At 63.4% G+C, this 19,449-nt stretch overlaps 1 protein-coding gene across 4 annotated transcripts in view; it reads right to left on the bottom strand.

Annotated features, from left to right (window-relative positions):
* PIP5K1C (phosphatidylinositol-4-phosphate 5-kinase type 1 gamma) overlaps nucleotides 1-19,449 on the bottom strand; it is a 51,917-nt gene that overhangs the window by 12,720 nt on the left and 19,748 nt on the right. For all 4 annotated transcript variants that reach the window (XM_036116073.2, XM_036116074.2, XM_036116075.2 and 1 more), the window contains exons 2-11: nucleotides 15,299-15,330; nucleotides 13,700-13,792; nucleotides 12,472-12,602; nucleotides 11,636-11,753; nucleotides 8,531-8,683; nucleotides 6,954-7,253; nucleotides 6,136-6,341; nucleotides 4,538-4,621; nucleotides 3,007-3,055; nucleotides 1,029-1,113 (exon numbers count right to left, since the gene is read on the bottom strand). In XM_036116073.2, the coding sequence (XP_035971966.1) occupies nucleotides 1,029-1,113; nucleotides 3,007-3,055; nucleotides 4,538-4,621; nucleotides 6,136-6,341; nucleotides 6,954-7,253; nucleotides 8,531-8,683; nucleotides 11,636-11,753; nucleotides 12,472-12,602; nucleotides 13,700-13,792; nucleotides 15,299-15,330 (1,251 nt within the window). The remainder of the gene's footprint in view (nucleotides 1-1,028; nucleotides 1,114-3,006; nucleotides 3,056-4,537; nucleotides 4,622-6,135; nucleotides 6,342-6,953; nucleotides 7,254-8,530; nucleotides 8,684-11,635; nucleotides 11,754-12,471; nucleotides 12,603-13,699; nucleotides 13,793-15,298; nucleotides 15,331-19,449) is intronic.

The following is a 19,449-nucleotide window of genomic DNA, read 5'->3' as shown; positions in this document are numbered from 1 at the left end:
AAGATGAACAACCCGCTCTCAGGAGACAAAGGCCAGAATTGTGGTGTTTGCCAATTTCCACCATGTAAATAATCCCACTGCCATCGATTTCAAGCTACTGGCTCAATGTCAGGGAATGTGGAGTGGCGCTGGCTCCACGAGCCGGCTCCGGGTGACCGGGGCTGGGTCGCCGCCCACACAGGCCTGGCCCAGTCTGGGAGAGCATGTCGCACGCCGGGCAGTGGGCCTGCCTGCCCCTGCTGCCTCTGTGGACCCACCTCCTGCGGTGTGGAGCCCGGAGAATAAGGTGCACACTGAGACCATTCCCACGAATGACACTGACTGAACACCTACTGCGTGCTGGGCCCCGGGCTAGATGCTGGGGACACGGAGTGACCAAGCACGCTGCCTTCTGGGCGCACAGGGAACAGGGTGCAGGTGGCAGACAGACACGTAGGGACAAAGACCCTTCCAGGCAGCAAGTGGGATCCTGGCCCGGGATGTGCACCAGGGTCTGGGACTTGAGGCCCAGCACAGACAGGGGACCTCCCGAGGCCACCCACGGGGCACAGGCTGCCTCTGTTTGTCCTGTGCCCTCCTTGACAATGCCCGGTCTGGCTGATACCCGGCTGCCTCCGTGTCCGCCAAGGCCGTGTTTCCTTGGTGAGGATACGAGGCTGCAGGTGGCCCCCCTTGAGGACAGATGCAGGGCCGAATGCACCTCTTGTGTGTGTAAACACATCTTGCCCTCACAGCTCTGTACAGACGGGGAAACTGAAGCATGGAGCGGGGCGACCCTGCTTGAGGTCACACAGGCAGGACGCAGTGGAGCCCGAACTGAAGCTCGGACAGCGCGCTCTAGGCCCCATGCTGGGCCCCAAGACAGTGGCGTCCTGACTCCCCTGTTCTCTGGACCAAGACCCTGACCGAGGCCCACGGATGGCCACGTGGCAGGAGGAGGGGCTCTGGGTTTACCCCGCTCTTGGCGACCCCACCTCCCCGCTCAGCACCCCCGGGGCCTTCCTGCCCAGAGGGCCTGGGAAGCTCACAGGAATTCTTCCGGAAGACCGTGTTGCTCATGAACTTGAAGAAGCGCTCTGCGTAGAAGCTGGGCCGGTGGACAGACACGGTGTCCTGGGGAGAGAAGTGGGGCCCGCAGGCAACAAGGGCTGAGTGCCGCCGCGCCACCAGCGCTCCCCGTGTCCCGCAGGTCAGCCCGGGCCACACAGCGGCAGCGGGACAGGGACATGGGTCCATGGCACAGGGCTGGCAGGAAGGACATAACTGGTAGGGAGGGGCCTGGGAGGGACATTTCTTCATTATAAAGCCATCTGTATTTTTAATCCTTTGAACCTCGTGAATCAAACAGCAATTCAAACAAGTAAATGAATAAATATCAAAATTAGGAAACCAGAAGAATTCTCTAAAGCAGGGCTCAGCGAAGGACGGCTGCACAGCTTACTGTAAGTAACGTTTGGTGGCACTCAGCTACACCTGCTCTGGGGACAAGAGGCAGCTGTTGTTAACTCGGAGCCAGGCGGCGCTCACCGGATGGTGACCCCGGGCAACGCATGGCCTCTCTGAGCTGTTTGCTCATCTGTGCGACAGGGAGGCTGGACGGGGCTACGCGTGCCGTCCGTACGGGGCCCAGCACCCTTGGTGTTCCTGCGATGTTGGGTCCCTAAAGGCAGGGACTCGCTACTCCCCACAGTCCAGGGGCCTGGCCTTCTATGGCAGTCTCCCCTCGGCACGGTGGACACCATCCCGGGCACTGGGAGGCTGAGCAGCGTCCCTCCCCCACCCCCTCGGTGCCAGGAGCTCCCCCAGGGGTGATGACCACGGACATCCCCAGACATGGCCCGGGTCCTCCGCCTGCTGTAATGTAACAGAACCCGTGGGGACACACAGCCCCCAGAATGCAAACTACGTTTCCCATCCTCGCTGCAACAAGGCGTGACCGCAGGACCATGTTCTGGCCGAGGGCATGGGAGCCAAGGTAGGGACAGAGTTTCCGCCCTCTCCTCTGTCTGGAGTGCTGTGGGGGGCCAGCCACCTGGGCTGGGGGCCGAGGGCCACGCCCACAAGAACCTGGGCTTCTACCCCACGGGCCACCCTCCCTGCCCCAGACTGCTCATGCCTGTATGGTTACTTTGATCAACATGTGGACCCCCAGGAGCTGAGCCAAAGCTTACTTTGGAGATTACAAGTGGCCTCACCAGGACTTGGCAACTCTCCTGTCTGCCACGGCTTTCTAACACCACGAAAGGGCTTCCTGCTGACTGGCTGCCCCCTGGACCTTCTTGGTGCACTTTCTGGAAGCTTCCATCTGAACCCTCCAAACACGCTGAGGGGTGTCAGGGGCTCTTACAGATATGTGAACACAGAGAGCCCTCAGCGCTTTAGTAAGAATTGGTCTGAACGGGGCCATGGGAGGGGAGGCATGCATCTGAGGCCCCAGCCAGCTCATCAGCACAGCTGGACCAGGGCTGCCTGGGGCCCCCAGGTGGGCTGTTTGCTCCCCAACAGTTGGTCCTCACAGTCTTTTGTATTTGGAAAGAATATATTTGGCAGCGTTGACAGGAAAAAGCACATTCCAAGCTATTCTCCAGCAGAGGAGACGTTTTGGAGCAGGCCACACCCCTCGTGGCAATGGGTCAGTGCTGCGCAGTTGGACCCATATGACCCCCTCCATATCGCAGCACATTTCCAGAACATTCTTTGCCTAGCTGGCCCCTGACTTTCCTGGTCAGGCTGTCCTTGGGGATCCTTCCAACTCAGCTTGGGGGTCCTCTCCTCCAAGAAGCCTTTCTGTACCCCTCACCAGTGGAGATCAGACCCCTCACTAGAGAGCCTACAGCCAGCTGCCTGTGCTTTCCCGTCTTGACCCTGACCCCCTGGCCTGTGACTGCCAGGTCACAGGGCTGCCCTCATTAGATGATGACTCCAGGAAGGAGGGAACACGTCTCTCGTCATGGCCCCGGGAGATCATTACATTTATAGACTAATGAACAAATGAACGCTGCTCACCCCATCATGGACGAGAGCCTTCCAAGTATGTTCCAGCTTCTTGATGAACCTGCAGAGAGAAGAAAGAACTGAACACCTGCCAAACTTTCGGGTCCAGGAGACACTGGGCCATGTCTGGGGACATTTGTGGTCATCACGACTGGGGATGCTCCTGGCACCGAGTGGGTGGGGGAGCCCCGGTCTGGAGGAACTGAGGCTACCTGCTGCTCCAGCCAGAGGCCACCTCCCTCCCTCTTCCTGTCCCCTTTGTCCCCCTCCCGGCCTGCTGGCAGCTCCTACCACGGCTACTCTTGGAGAGGAACTGAAAAGGCCACGGTGCTTGACCCCTGTGGGGGCTCACGGCCAGCACCTCCCAGAGGACATCCTTCCCCTGCTGTCGTGGCCTAAGCTGAGCCCTGGTCCTCTCAGCTGGAATTACTGCCCAGCACTGTGGCTCTAACTAGGCCCTTGCACACTTGGGCTGGGGACAATGGTGCCTCCTCTAGGCAGCCTTCCTGGACACCCCCTAGTCTGCAGTGGGGGAGGGTCCTCTCCTCAGCACACACCCCCTTATGACACCCCCAGCCCCTGGATGAGCTGTCGTTGCCTGATATGTGCTGGCCCACCCTCCTTGCCTCGGCTCACAGTCTCTGCAGAAACCCTGGTTTGCTGCTTCAAAAGCTTCTTAGTCCTGCTTTAAATCAAGAGGGACATCCCTGTAGCAGAGGTTTGCCCTCAGGTAGGGAAACAGGCTGTGAATATTAGCATCTGATGAGCAGGAGCTGAGCTTTGTATTTGGGAAAGAAAGACATGCAAGGAAGAAATCACCCAGTGCCCAGTGGGCTTCCTGAGAGGGTAGACGGGAAGTGGGGACTGCCATGCCCACAATGCCCTCTCTGTCCTGTCCAGATCGTGCATAAGGAACATACAGTACTCTCAGGACAAAACACTAACGATTAAGACACGCTCACTGCCGAGACCTCGTAAAGGACGAGCACGGGTAACAGGGCTGCCGACACCGCAGCTCTCAGCTGCGGGTAAGGCCTGAGTATCTGTTCCTTGGGCTCTGCCACGCTCGAGACCACACAGCACATGGCTCCAGCCACGAGCGCTTATTCCTGCCCACTGGATGAGCTGTCCAGGGATGTCGTGCCTCCTGGCCATGGGGTGCTTCTGTCTTGCTCTGTTTAGCCCAGCGCTGGGCACACAGTAGGTGCTCAACAGACAGGGCTGGACAGAAGATGAGCTGGCGACACCGCACCCACCCCCAGGCCCCAGGCCAGCCTCAGCCTCTGTCCCACGGGAGCTCTCACCATGTTCCTAGCACAAATCCTGATGAAGGTGGCGTCACCAGGTTGGGGACCAAATGCCTCCCTTTAGGGCCGGACAGCCAGTTGGGAGCCTTTGGTGGGGGGCAGGGGGGCGGGGACTAAGGAAGTCTTGACAGCAGAGGGCACACTGCTGCTGTGAGCACGGGGGTGCATCTGGGGAGGGGGGAGGCGGGCGGGGGAGATGGGGGAGGAGAGGAGAGGGAGGCGGGGCGGGCTCCCACCTGTAGGACTGCAGAATATCAATGATGCCGATATGCAGCAGCAGACGCTCCCCTCGGCCGTTCACGGCGGGAATCCCGCCCATCCTGGGGAGAGAGGGGCGAGCGCCTTCAGCGCCCGCCAGCAGCGCCCCACCGACTGCCCTGCCAGGAGCCCCCGGCTGGGGACACTGAAGGAGCCACAGCCCACATGCTCCCTGCAGGTGGCAGCGCGGCTGGGCCCGGGCCGCCCTCCACCCTCTTGGGCACTCCACTCGAAGCTGGAGGCGGCCGAAGGGCCCAGCACCCACACGCCCCCGTGCACGCGCATGCACACCCATGCACGCCCATGCACACGCTCAGCCCGGGCAGGGCCACCAGGGCTTCTGGGTGCCGTCTGGGGAGTTAGTGGCTTCACTCGGCCCCAGGCCCACCCGTGCCCGGCCCAGCACGGTTAGTGAGGTCACACAAGGCAGCGGCTGTCCTCAGGTCACCAACGTCCCCAGAGCCACCAGGCCCAGGCCCCCGCAGGCTCTGCTCACAGCACTCACGGCACTCAGGTGCCGGGCTCACCTGCACACCCCGCCATCCCCTGCCAGGCCCCGCGCGGACCCTACAAACACCAAGACGGTGGGAGGTCGGGCCAGCCGCACCAGGCCTTTGCGGCTCCCCTGCCTGCCTGGTGGGGGCTGGGGCTGCTCCTTCCCTGGCCCCCGCAGCTGCTGGCCTCGTGAGGTGGCCAGGCCAGGGGCAAGCCTCGGCCTCACCAGCTGGCTGTGCACCCAGCACAGCTGCTTCCACCTCTGAGCCCCATTTCCCCAGCGGATGAGGGGAGGTCATTACCCCCGCTCCTCCTCCAGCTGCCTCCCCGCCCCGTACTGCTTCCCAACAGGTCAGTGTGTGGTGACAAGAAGTCAATCTCAACACAGTTCCCACCGGACTGCCTTCCACAAGCACTGGACGATGTCCGGGGACGTCTGTGGTCCTCACGACTGGGGGGTCTCCTGGCATCGAATGGGTGGGGGCCAGGGATGCTGCTCGGCCCCCCAGGGCCCAGGACGCCCCCACAGAGAACAACCTGGCCTGGTGTCCGCAGTGCAGGGAGGGTGGGAGGGGGCGCCCCATGAGTCTGTCTCCCCACCAAACTTCGAGCCCCCGCGGCAGGACCGGGTCAGCCCGCTGTCTCTGAGCCTAGGACCCCGTCCTGCATCACGGCAGCCTGTTCTCCCGGGGGCTCTGGGCCCGGCACCCTCGTCCCCAGCACCACCACCACCTTCAGCACCTCGCCGGCTTCGCCGCGGATGGTGGTGCCTGAGCCCGTCTGGGGCTCCAGTGGGAGGAGCGAACACCTGCGTTCCCCACACGGATGGCCAACGGCCTCAATCCGCTGGCAGATTAATCCGGAAGGCCCTGGTCATCACACACGAGCCGGGATTCTGTGTGTCCACCCGGGTGACCCTCGTGGGGTCTGGCGGGCGGGCGCTACCACTCTGGTGCAAACCAGGAAGCGGCCGCAGACGGTCTCCTGCCCTCCTGGCCAAACCCCCAGCCCCGCCTGCCTCACACCTGGCAAGGGGTGCGGGCGGACAAGCCGGAAGCCCCACCGGCCCCGCGCCACCTACGTGTCATCCGACTCGATGGCCTCCCCGCGTGCGGCCCCACCCTGGATGGACTCCATGGCCGTGGAGTAGAGCGCCTTCTGCCCTAGCGGCCGCTTCTCGTCCGCGGTGCTCTGGGCACCCTCGGCCTGCCGCTCGCGCTCCTGCTGGTCGATGTTGTGCACGCCCAGGAGCAGGCTGTAGTCCATGATCTTGAAGCTCTCCAGCACCTGCCGGAGGTGGGGCCAAGAGATCACGCTCTCCGTCCCCCTCCTCACACCCGGCCCGGTGCGCCCCCAAGCTGCGTCTGGGTCTGTGTCCACTCAGTCCCCACAGCCCCACGGGGGCCTGTCCTAACCCCCGCTTCACACGTGGTCAGGAGACCAAGGGGCTGGGGCTGGGACAGGGCGTTTCCTTCCTCCCAACAGAGCTCCTGCCTGCCTGGCGACACCTGGGGAGCCCAGGACCCCTCCTGGCCCCAAGGGCTCTGACACCTGGGCTCAGGGAAGCAGGTCCTGAGAGGTCTGGGGGAGGCCTGGGAGCCAGGGGTGGTGGGCCGAGGGACCAGAGGATGGAGCAGAGAGCTCTGGAAGGCCCGGGATGCCCCTCATCTCCAGAGGAGCAGGCACGATACCCCCAGGCTGCAGGGGTGGGGGAGACCACAAGGACACGCCGACAAGATGGGCCGTGGATCTGGGGCTCACACGGCGCTCGCTTCCTCCAGCGTCCCCGTGTTACAGAGGGGATGACGGAGGCTCAGAGGGACGAGGGCCCCTGGGCCCCCCGCACTCGGCCCCGGGCCCTCCCGTGCACGGGGTTCGGCGTGGGCACCACGGCCTCACCAGGCAGTCCCTCTGCAGCGTCTTGACGAGCGCAGAGAAGGTGTCTGCATCGAGCAGAAGCCCCTCGGGCATGTCCTGGATGAAGTCCAGGTCCTTGTAGGTGGGGATGCTCTTCTCCTTCTCCTTCTTGCTGGCCCGCCGCTTGTACGTGGAGCCCTTGAGGTCGAACTTGAGGTGCATCTTGACGACGCGCGGCAGGATATTGTTCATGACCACCACACGGATGTTCTTGCCGCCCGACTGCACGCAGTACAGCCCGTAGAACTTGGGCAGCAGCGTCCTCGGGTTCTGGTTGAGGTTCTGGGGGGCGGGGGAGGGGACAGAGTCAGAGGAGAGTGGCCGCTGTGGCCACCACGCTCCGCCCAGGAGCCGCCCTCGGGAAGCCCTCCCTGACCACCTCCCTCCTGGGCCGGCCCTCACTCTGCCCTCCCAGCATCCTGATGTGAGCCGGGATCTGTCTCCCCCGAGACGAGATGCTCCAGGAGGGTCCACAGTGAGGTGTCAGGGCCAGACCAGCTGTCCACCTGCCCGCCCTGGGGTGACATGGGGGCCCGGCCTCCGGACACCGTCCAGGGCAAGGACCAGCAAACTCTGGCTGGAAGGCCAAGTGCAACCACTTGCTTGTTTTCATGCAGCCGGTCGCAAACTAAGAATGGCTTTATGTTATGAAAACGGGGGAAAAAGCAGAAAACTAGCATCTTGTGACACATAAGGATTCGTGAAGTTCACATTTCGGTGTCAGTGAGTGAAGTGTTCCTGGCGCTGGGCCACGCCTGCCCACTCCCTCGAGGCCCGCGGGGGCCTTCCTGCTGCAACAGCAGGGCTGAGCTGGGCAGGGAGAGGCTGCCGACCACCGACCCAGGGGAGCTGGGGGCCCACCCAAGCATCATGCGCTAGATGAGACGCCCCAAGTGCAGATGGGTCACGGTCCATGCAGAGCTGCCCAGAAAGGCCCCGCCCCACCCCCACCAGTGCCAGGTCGGGCTCAGCAGGGCAGGTGGGCACTCAGGTGGAGCCCACCCCCATCAGTGCCAGCAGCACGACCCTGGCTGGCTGGGGGACAGAAGTGTGAGGCTCCCACGTCCACCTCCGCCCAGGAGTCTGTCGTGCCCTTTCAGGTGGTGAGTCACACGGGGAACGGGAAGAGCCCCACGCCAGCTGGTGGCCCGGCCCCCCGCCCCCACGCCTGAGTCACCAGCTACCGAGACACGAACCCACGAGACACGATTTCTGGGATCCATGACTCAGGGGTGTTGGCGGGGGCAGGGATGGGCAGGGAGGGTGGAGCGGGTGCTCAGCCCCCCAGGCCCCCACGCCCCACCCCGCCCGGGGAAGGCCACTCGGGCCCAGATGGCCATTCCTGCCTGCCGTGTGCGGGGGGCACCACGTGAGGGGCACCCTGAGGGTGAGGCTCAGTGACCCAGCAAGGCTTTCCAGGGCGTGCCAGAGGCGGGGTGGTGCCCGGGGGCTCCTGCCCGAGCCCTGGAAGGGGAGGAGCTGGGGGAAGGGGAGGAGCTGGGGGCGGGGAGGACTGCGAGCCCCGGAAGGGGGGGGCGCTGCAGGGAAGGGCCCCTCACCATGTAGTAGCCGGGCAGCAGCTTCTGCAGGAACTCAGCCTCCTTGTGCATCACTGTCTTGATGATGAACTCGTCGTCACTGGTGACGTAGAACAGGGAGCCGCTGGCGCCAGGGTTGGACAGCTCGATCAGTGGCTCGTTGCACAGCGAGTACTGGGGGGGCAGGGGGTGGGCAGGTGGGTCGCTGACACCCCACGGGCCCAACGGCTAGTGGGCAACTCTGGAACAGGTCACTGTCAGCGTCCTTTTACAGATGAAGAAACAGGCTCAGAGAGGGAGACTGCCGTGCCCGAGGCCACACAGTACAGATTCGAACCCGGGCTAACCAGCAGCCTGGGTGCTGATCTCCTAGGGCCCAGTCCCTCTCCTGTTAGTAACAGACTCCCAGCTGTGTTGGGGCCCTGACACATCTGGCTACCGCTCCCTTCCCAACCCCCCCGCAGCTAGGTGAGGTCACAACAGTCAACTCTGGCTCCCGAACCGTCTGTAGAAGCTTCTGTCTCCCTAAATAACTGACAAAAGCTGGTGCCCCTTGAATTTGTGCCCTTCTCTCCATCCCATGTCTTTCCACCTGGAACGATGATGTGAGAGCTGGAACCCCAATCGCTAAGCTGGGCCAGAAGGTGACCTTTAGTACGGAAGCCACGCACCAGAACAGCAGAGAGAGGGGGACCTCCGTCTCGGGGGAGCAGCCCCCACCCTGGCACCTGGCACCCCACCTCTCTTCCCACTGAGCTCTGCTTCACCTCCGTGCTTGCTACCTAGCAGCCCCACACGCCCTCCCCACCGACAGACGGGACCTTCTGTGGATGCAGGGATTTCTATGGGTTTTGTTCACGGAGGGTCCCCAGCACCTCGGACAGTGCCCAGCCTAGCGTGGAAAGCTAGGCCCTGCAGGCTGCTCTCCCGGGGCCTTTTCAGCTAGCGAGCCAGTGAAGTGCTTTTCAGGACTAAGGCTGTCTGCATTGGGTTTCTGTCCCCTGCAGCCCCCAGGTCCTGAGTACCACTGGTGTACAGCATGGATGAGGCCACAGCATGTCCCCCACTGGACTGAGGGTGCCAGCCCGCCACATGGTAACTGCTGAGCAAATGTTTGCTCAACGACCCTGTGGGTTGCTGAAGTGTAACACAGGGGCTGGCAGGTGGCAGGGGAGGGGGAACACAGGTGAGGGGCAGGGATGCCCCCTCTCCCGTGGGTGCCACGAGGGCTGCCCACCCACAGCCACGAGCCACCAATACCCATGGAAACACAGAGGCCCACGCCCAGGCTGCCCGTGCTCTCCCTCCTCACCTCCCGCCTGCTCCTAGGACAGCAGCGAGGGGCGGGCAGGGACCCCGTGGGGGCCGGGGTCCATGGCCTCCGGAGCCCACGGCTACCCCCCCCCAGCACTACAGCCGAGCCCAGCTAGCAGGAGAGGGGGAGAGTGTGGAGAGAAACGAGCGGTGGACGGGGAGTGTGTGGCTTTGTACAAAAGAAGTCTATGAGCAGAGAATGTTCCAGAACCACATGGCTAACAGCAGCTGCCCTCACATATGGGGTCAGGCCTCATGGGGCCCGGGCTGCCGAGGGAGAAGCAGTGACATGCACAGACCTCCCGGCCGGGTGACCAGCCGCCGGGGTGGGGTCACCGGCAGACGACCCCAGGTGTGTCCCTTCTTCCTCAGAGCCCAGGGGGGCACATGGGGCCTGAGGTCAACTGAGTGCAGCCCCCACCCTACCCGTGCCCCCCCCGGAATCCCCCCCACTGCCAAGATGAAGCTAACACAGGACAGCTCAGGGCCCTCACAAACAGGGACAGTGGGCGCGCCCCCACAAAACTCAGGACCAGGGAAGTCTCTGGAAGCCAAGGCGGTGCCTGTGGCCCCCCAGGGACGCCTGGGGAAGAAAGAGGAACCCCGAGGGGGCAGAGCTGACAAGCGGGGACAATCCAGCCATGTCTGAGTTCCCCAGCCCTGCCGCGGGAGGGCCTCTCAGTTCCAGGGGGCCTCGTCACCCCGCCACGGCATCAGGGAGGGTCTTAAGAGGACAGAGGACACCTGCTGAGCACCCACTCGAGGCCAAGACAGGACCTCGGCCATCTCCGTGTGTCCACTCTGGGGCCAGCACACGACAGCTAACGGGCCTGAGGCCATATCGCCACTGCTTTGGTTAATGCCACAGGCCTCCACTCTACCCACGAGACCTAAAATCGAGGTCGCCCCGGGGTCGTTTCCACTCTAGAACCATCAGGCTGTCCTCGCTCCGATAAGGTTGCAGGACCCCAGGGAAGGTCAGAGAGGGAAGCCATGAAGCCCACCACAGATGCTGTGGTCAGAGGACCTGGCCTTGGCCTTGGCAAGGGGCACCCGGACAGCTGGAGAACCCCTGGCCGGAGCGAGAGCTACTTCCCTGTGGAAGGACACGGCCACGGCTGAGGGCACAGGGCTCCGTGGACCAAGCGGGCGCACAGCCGGACTTCCCAGCACACAGGGAAACGAGTCACTGCGGGTGAGAATTAGCAGGACCACGGCCCCAGGGATGGCAGACGGTGGCGGGGTCGGGTGGAATAGATCCGCCGGCTATGGACGTGCTCTCATGCAAGGGCTAAGGCTTCCCGAATACAAAGTCGCCAAACAGCCACCAAACCACCCGGAAGTGCAGACCGATCCCCGTCTGCCCACGCGCTGTAACTCTCAGGACCCCACTCATGCACTGTGAGATCAGAGGGTAGGCCTAGGTTTTGATTTTTCTGATTTGAGAGACTAAGACTCCACCAGAACTGGAGGGGACGCGCTGAGCTGGTCCCCACGACCCACCTCCCCTCGCATGGAGGCGGGACCTGTGATATGGCAGAGGTGACAGGACAGTCCTCTCGTTCACGCTCCGAGGAAGAGGCCCCCGGGCAAGGAACAGGGTCCCACCAATGACATGGGCTCGGAAGCTGACCGTCCCCCAGGCTGGTCCCCCTGAGACTCCGGCCCCAGCCCACCCTCCACCACCACGCTGGGCAAAGAAGCCGGCCGAGTGGCCCCCGAATTCCCGACCCACAGAAACCACGAGGAAGCAGACACACGTGTCTCTGGCAACTTGACCCGCAGCACTAGCCGACCGACCACGGCTCTTACCAAGTAATCATCCGGCCGGATCCCGAAGAGCTCCCGGAAGTAGCGGAAGGCGACAGGGGCGTAGGTCTTGAACCTGAAGTCCTGGAAGTGGTGGGCGGGGGTGAGGTTGCTGCCTTCGCTGTGGAGCAGGGAGGGAGGGAGGCTGGTGAGGGACGGCGACTCTGGGCGCCTCTCCCACTCCCCGCGGCCCCCAGCAGCACAACCTGCCCAGGGCAGCGCCCAGCGGCTGAGCTCCCAGGCCGTCCCTCGGTGGGCAACCCCTGGGCTCTCCGGGGCCAAAGGACGTGGCCGGTCTCCGGCGTGTCCCAACGTCCACTCCCGCCTCTCTGGCAGCTAGGTGTGGTCACGTGACTGCTCAGCCAATGAGCCACGGGCAGGGCAGAAACAACACACGTCATTTCCAGGTCCTGCCCTTAGAGGTCCTGTGCTCCCCTTCTCCTTTCCCTCCTGCGGGTGGAACGCAGATGTGATGGCAGGATCCCAGGCAGCCACCTGACAGCACTGGCTGGATGAGCTGCACATGAGGATGGCGGAGCCACTAGAAGGAACATGGGACCCCAACACCAGGGAGCTGCCTCACTGGATTGCCAAGCAGTGCTCTTCACGTGAGAGAAAAAGAAACTTTACGTTTTCTTTTCCCGTTTTCTTAAAATTGCTGTTATACTACATCTCTCTGATTCGGCAAAGAACTAATAGCGTGACTGATACGGGGTAAGACCTCCAAGCCAAGATGGCAGGAGAGGCCTGTGCTATTTCCAGCAGAGAAGGGAATTCGGAGAACAGCCAGGCTGTCGGGCACCCCAACAGCGGCTCCGTGGCACAGGGCCTGGGCCTACCTGGGGAAGAAGATGCTCTCCACGACGTAGAAGTCTTGCATGAGCACGTCCCGCTCTGGCTTGGAGCTCAGATTGCCCACAGTGTAGCCGATACCCAGCTGAATGGCCCCCTTCAGGGTGGAGGAGGTGGTCTGCAGGAAAACCCAGCTGCATCAAGACCCTGGGCCCCCAGGGTGACAGGCAAAAGGAGAAGCCCCCCAGGGCAGGAGGTCGGGGCACATGTCCAGCCTGCAGCTTGGCCCTGGCACCCGTCAACATCACAGGGCCCCGGGGTGCCAGCCCAGTACTTGTCACAGACCTGCTGGCCTCTGGTTTGTCACTGAGCTCACACCACCACACAGCAAGGAAGTGGCCTGGCTGAGACTCCAACCCCACCTCATGCAGTCCCCAGGCCTGTTTTCCATCAAGGTTCTAGAAGGTTCCAACTTCTCAAAACTGTCCCGACTCAGCTGGGGTCTGTCTACTGTCAGGATTTTCTTTGTGGGGGGGGCACATAAATTTGCATAATGACACCCAAACTTCATTTCTGTAACCCCAGGTTCCTTCTACCCACTCTCCCGGTGATTTGCATTGTCACGCTGGGCGGGCGACACCGCTGCTCCGTGCCTCAGTTTCCCCACCCATAGTTGGACATGGAGATGGCGGTACCGGCCATCCTGGGGCTGCCAGGCATCATATGGCCTAAGCCGCCTGGGCTGAAGCCTGCCCCCGTTTAAGAAGGAGAGGATGGGAGTGACAGCGAATGGGGACGGGGCGTAATTCTGGGCTCATGGACATATTCTAAAACTGACCGTGGGGATAGCTGGACATACCGTGAACACGCTAAGAACCACCTAACTTGGAAAGGGTGAATTACACGGTGCACCCATGACCTCTCAGCCAGCTGCTACATTAGGAAGTGCTCCCCGTGCAGCGCCTGGCCTGGCCTCGTTCGGGCTTCCCATCAGCTCAGCCCCGCCTTCCAAGGGAAGGAAGGAGAACTGCATCTCCCTGTTCCTCCCAGGAGCCAGCAAGGCTGGAGGAGCTGGGGCTCGGCCAGGGGTGCCGGGGACGCCTGTGATGTCCGCGACAGGCGTCCAGGACCTCGCTGGGACTGGGGGCCTGCATGGAGGGGCCTGTCCCGAGAGCATCTGCCTCCAGCCAACCACGGACACAGAGCATGCCCGAGCCTGTGGGGGCCCAGGACAGCTGGGAGCCCCACCCCAGCCAGCTAAGGGCAGAGGAGAACCTTCTTGTAGGTGGTTTCGCCAGAGGCGTCCACGCCCCGATGACCCAACTTCTTCCCGTGGCCAGGACCCGGCTGTCCAGTCATCAACGGGGCCTGCAGAGAAGGAAGCAGGAAGCACTGAAAATCAGCAAGGAGGCGCCGCTGGCCCGGAGTTCTCTGGAAATCCTGACCAGACGGGCTGAGTCACAGTGTCGTGACAAGGCACATGGGGCAGAGGCAGGCACCAGGGCAGAGCAGGTGGCCTGTCACCCGCAGGGGCCACACGGTCCAACGCCGCACATCCAGAGGGCCCACACCCGGACCGGGGCTTCTGGCTCCTCGAGGAAAGCAGGGAGGTCGGCACCCGCAGCCCTCCTGTGTGCATGGGGAGCACGACCCTAGTTTCAGGGGCTCCCCTGGCACGGCTGACACTGGGCAGGGTCATTCCCTATGGCCCCCACCCCTCGGCGCAGCCCTCCCCGTCACGACAACCACAGATGTATGTCCCCAGACATCACACAGTGTCCCCTCGGGCGGAGTCGCCCGGCTGAGACCCCTGGGCTGGAATGACTGTGAACTGAGGGGAGAGATCCCGCTGGCCTGGGCCCTCTATGGGGACAGCCACGGCAGGCGTGACAAACTTGTGTGGGGAAGTGGCGGAAGGGGCCCCGGCTCGAGGCCCAGGCCGGCCAGCAGAGGGAGCTGGTGTCCCTCCCGGGGCCGGACTGTCCCTGACATTCAAACATCTCCCGCACACCTGCCACCATCCACAGAGCCCACGCAGCCCTTCCGGCCTCCAGCTGAGGGTGCTCAGACCAGCCAGACCCGCACGGCCTCACTGCCCCACGCAGGGGTCCGGGCAGCCCTCCAATGCCCCACCAGCCCTCGCCCCTCAGCTCGGCTGCCGTGCGTTCTGCACACTGGCCACCAGGGGGCGGGCTCTCCCCAGCAATCAGAAGGCACCACCCCTGCTCCGCACCCCTCGCTGACTCCCCACTGCCGTGTGGCTGGACACCCTCCAGGAAAGCCCTCCCCACAAGGGTCCCACGTGGTGGTGGCATCCAGGGCACACGGACGCCTGGGGCCGGGCGGCCAGCGCAGGCACAGGGACGCCACACCTGGGCTGCTCCTGGAGCGCGGGGCTCACAGACACGCTCCCGCAGGCTCCTTTCAGGACCAGGGACAGTGCTGACCCCCACCTGCGCTACCGGAGCGCGGGGGAGGGCAGCCCGGGGCCCACACGGGGCGTGGAGGCGCAGTACGAGGCCCCCCCCCCCCAGGGGAAAGCTCTCTGGAACACGACGGGCAGACACGGGCAGGTGTGTGGAGACCCGGGGGGCTGCACGAAGGTGCTACTCATCACGCACTGGGCACTGCCCTGCGGCAGCATCTGACCCGGTCCCCCTCCTCCTGGGAACTCCCCAGGGACCCACACTTGCCTGGCTTCCGTCCCACCTCTCCGGCCCCTCAGTCTCCTGTCCCTCTGTCCCTCGCTGTCCAGGCCGGGTCCTTGCTCTTCCTACCCCACCCGCTCCCCTCCCTGAAACTCAGGATGCTGGCAGGACTGAGGGAGGGGCCCAGGGAGGCACAGTGAGCTGCCCAGAGCCACAGGACACTCACCTCAGTCGGGACCATCTTCTTCTGGGCCAAGCCTGCAGGAGAGAAGGGAGAGGCTTCAGCCTGGAGATGGGGGCAGCCCACCCTGCCTTCGCTGCACGCAGGTGCCTGCGACCTCACTCAGCTCCCCGCGCCCCTACGGAGGGACTCGAGGACCCGGGGTGGGAAGTGGGCAAGGATGGTGACCCACCACTGACCCCAAAGACGTCAGGTCCCCAGCGGCAAACGACTGACTGAATTGACAAAGTGCCGTCTACACCCGCGGGAGAGAACAGGGCTTAACCAGGAGATGCTCAGGCCGAGGGGAAATCAGGCAACGCATGGGGTCAGTGGGAAGGGGCCAGGTGCCTGGGGCTGGAGCCACGACTCCCTGGCTCCTGTCCACACAGTCCCCAGGGAGAGCTGCTCACCATGGAAAGAGGCTCACAGTGAGGGAGCAGGTGGTTTTTGTCTCTGAGGATCCTTCCCTCCAATCCCAGCTCCCCATGAGAAGGCCAACCACTGACTGACCTCTCTGAGCCTTAGCATCCTCACCCGGAACGCAGGCTTCTGCTGTGGATTATCTGTCCAATGAGTGTGGACGGCAGATATGCCCTGCGCCCTGCAGATGACGGGCTTTGCAAGGGTGGGCAAGTCACGGCCTCCGAGGAGGGGGTGACCCTGGGTTCCCAGGGGCCCGGCGTCCTCACGAGGCCCTCACGAGAGGGAGGCAGAGGGTGGGAGTCCCAGAGATGGGCAGACCCCACGCTGGTGGCGGTGAGGATGGAGGGGGGGCCGCGGGCCAGGGAAGAGGCCGGAGCCGGGTCTCCCAGGGGCCCCGGGGGGGACCAGCCCTGCCCACGCCAGGGTTTATAGCCCAGTGAGACCCATTTTAGGCTTGTGACCGCCAGAGTGTGCTAACAAACGTGTGTGGTTTCAGGCGGAGCTGTGGTGCTCCATCACAGATGTAACAAGCCCATACACTGGGGGTCTACCATGCGTCAGGCTGGCGGGAAGACAGGCGAGACCAGGGCAGACACGGCCTTCACCCTCAAGGGCTCACAGTCGGGGTGGGGGCCAGAGAAGGGCCTGCACAGGGGAGTGGGTGCCAGGAGGATGACCTGGGGGAGGGGTCAGGGTCAGGAGGTGGGACCCAGGGAGGTGGGAGCCCTGGAGGGCTGTGGGCAGAGGTGGGCCGACCTGACTCGACTGCTCACAGGTGCCCTCTGGTGGCCGCTGCAGGGAGGACGGACGGGGGAGGGGCAGTGAAGGCCGCAGCCTGGGACAAGGGTGGAGGGGACAGTTCTGGTGGTTCTGGTCCCAGTGGGAGACGATGGGCTGGACCAGGTGGAGGCAGAGGAGGGAGAGGGGTGGGCAGATTCCGGAGAGGTCTGAAGTTAGGACAGGAGCCTAGGACAGCTAGAGGCTCTGTTCACTGGAGGCAAAGTGAAGAAGGTAGTCAAGAATGACTAAGGATCCTGACCGGAACAATTAACAGAGGACAGAGTGGCCTCAGCCAAGATGAGCGACAAGGTAGGAGCAGGTGTGGGGACAGTCGGGTGCAGCGTGGTCGAGCTGAGTGTGAGATGCCCGGGACCCCCCGCAAAGAGACCTCCAGGATCAGCTGGACCCCCAAGTCTGGAGCTCAGGGGAGGGCCCGTCTGGAGACAGGACTGTGGGCGTCGTCCTGCCATAGACGCGGGGGGGGGGGGGGGAGTGGACAAGGCTGCCCGGGAAGGGAGCGGCTGGGGAGGGAAGAGGCCCGAGGACCCAGCCTGGGCATCGGGGGAGGCACCACGGGGCCGGGGGAGCGGGAGTCCCAGGTGAGGGTCCGGGTTCCGTCTCAGCCCAGCAGAGGAGGGACCTGCTCCACTTCTAACACCAGATAGGGCCAGAGGCTGGGGACTGGGGAGTGACTGCTAATGGGAATGGGGTTTCCTTTAGGCAGATGAGAATGTTCTAGAATCAGTGTGGTCATGTGCACCACATTATGAATACGTGAAAAACTAAATTGTAAGCTTAAAAGTGTGAATTATGGTGTATGAATTATACTTATGGAAAAAACGAACCCAAGAGGACTGTGAACCATGGGTAAGGCTGGGGTCGGCAGGGTGGGGGACGGTGTCCTCTTTCAGGTGTAACCACCACTGCCCTGTGCCTCACCCAGATGCCGGCGATGGTCCAGGCAGGGAAACGGGCTGGGTGGGTGACTGGCCGATGCCAGGGTCACGGCCACAGGGCCCACCAGAGGACACCCCAGCCAGAGGTCAGAGCCAACACTGGTCACTTGCCCAAGGCCCTAGGCGCCCACCCACAGACGGGTGTGGGTGTGGGACCTCCCAACCTGGGCGCCCTGGCCTCAGGGATGAACCTGGGCCCATCCTGAGGCTTGGCCTGAGCAAGCAGGTAGCAGAAGATGCTGGGAAGCTGACATAACATTTGTTGGTTTTACGTCTGGGGTGTGGGGGGAGGAAGAAGAGAGAAGGAAAGAGGCCGGCGGTAGAGTAGACAGAACATTCTAGACTTGGCTTGGGGGCCCCTGGCATTCCCCTTCCTGGCCAGCCTGGGGCCGCTGGGCCCGAAGTCCACCCAACCGTGCCTACCTGTGACCTCTGCAGCCCCCAGCCCTTCACCCTGGGGCTCTCTGCCCAAGCAGGCCCAGCCCCGAGGTCCAGGCCTCCCCCCACAAACAGTTCCACCAGCTTCCCAGTTCTCCCAGCTTGTCGGGGGCAGCCTGGCGGCTCCCAGCCCCACTCACCCTGCGTGCTCGGGCCACACCAACACCAGCCTCTGATATGAGGTCCTGCCCGGGTCTGCCCTGCCCTGGGACCCCTCAAGGTCACCTGCTTCATGCCCAGGGTCCCTGCAACAGCCACACTCCTCCTGCCTGACTCACACGCTCTCTAATAAAAGGGAGAGATGCGTCCTCCCACCTGGAATATCCTGGGCTCCGTGCCAGAAGAGGCCGCAGCATGATGCCCGGGAGCGACCCCCTTGCTCCCTCAAACACCATGGCCCCGGGCCCTCGAGGGCCTTGGTGCATCTTCAGAGGGTGGTGGCTGCTCAGGGCGGGTGGGCTTGGAGGTCCCGTGGCCCTGCCCTATGCTCCCACCAGCCAGGCCAGGCCCAAGGAGGCCACACCACGACGAGCTCCTCCCAGCCCAAGACGTGACCCATTCTCTTCTGAATGAGCCACCCCATTTTTGAGGAAATTAAGTTTTAAAAATAGCCTGGGGAGGGAGAGAGTGCTTCACACTGGGCCAAGACCTGCCCCGGGCGGGGCACAGCTGTGCCAGCCGCTGGGCGGAAGGCAGGGGGTGGCCAGGGCCCAGACCGTTCGGGGTGAGGGGGCCATCCCCTGCCTCCCCTGCTCCCTGACCTCGGAGCTAGCCCCTGTGGCCCACCACTGTGTGACCTCAGGCAAGTCCCTCCACCTCTCTGAGCAGCTTTCCTCTGGTCTGTGCCCCTGTGGGTGACCAAAGCTAGGGCTCCAGAGCTGGGCTCCCCCTCCCTAGCCCACCACCCCGCACCACCATCGGACTGCTGCCCCACCCTGCAGACCCTGTCCTGTCCCTCCGGGCGACAATGACACCAACATCTGTCCTACCCACGGGAGAGGGCCTCCTCCCTCAGGGCTGGACCTGCCCTTAGCAGGCACCTACCAATGTTTGTTGACTGACTGATGGATGGACAGACAGACACCCTTTCCTCTCCCCTCTGCACGCATGTGAGCTTCAGCAGGAGCTGCTCCTCCACATTTGTTTGACGTGGAAACTGAGGGAGGACGGGGCTCAGGAAGGACTGTGGGTCCCCAGGACCCAGGGAGGAGCCTTACCATCTGTCTTTCAGCAGAATCAGCCACCGTACCTTTACAATCCGTCCAAAATCTGCCCACTGCCCCCGACCCTCTCGGCCCATCACCTGGACCAGCACAGTCCCCTCCACCCTGGTCCCCAGTCCCGCCCTCACCCCAGTCCGTTCTTCCCGCAGCGGCCACCAGAGGGCGCCCGTGATCACCCCAGTCAGGTCCCGCCCTGCTCCACCCATAGCCCTCCAGGACTCCCTCCTCCCTGGGGGAAAAGCCCAAGTCCTCCCTGAGGTCCCCAAGCCCTGTAGGACCTGCCCCTGTCCCCTCCCTGCTCTCCCCTCCTCCCTCTCCCCCACTCTGCTCCAGC

Source organism: Halichoerus grypus, chromosome 1 (genome assembly GCF_964656455.1).
Source record: "Halichoerus grypus chromosome 1, mHalGry1.hap1.1, whole genome shotgun sequence".
In the NCBI taxonomy this organism is placed as follows: domain Eukaryota; kingdom Metazoa; phylum Chordata; class Mammalia; order Carnivora; family Phocidae; genus Halichoerus; species Halichoerus grypus.
The sequence above is the reverse complement of the archived record's forward strand: the minus strand, read 5'-3'. Positions and strand labels throughout refer to the sequence as shown.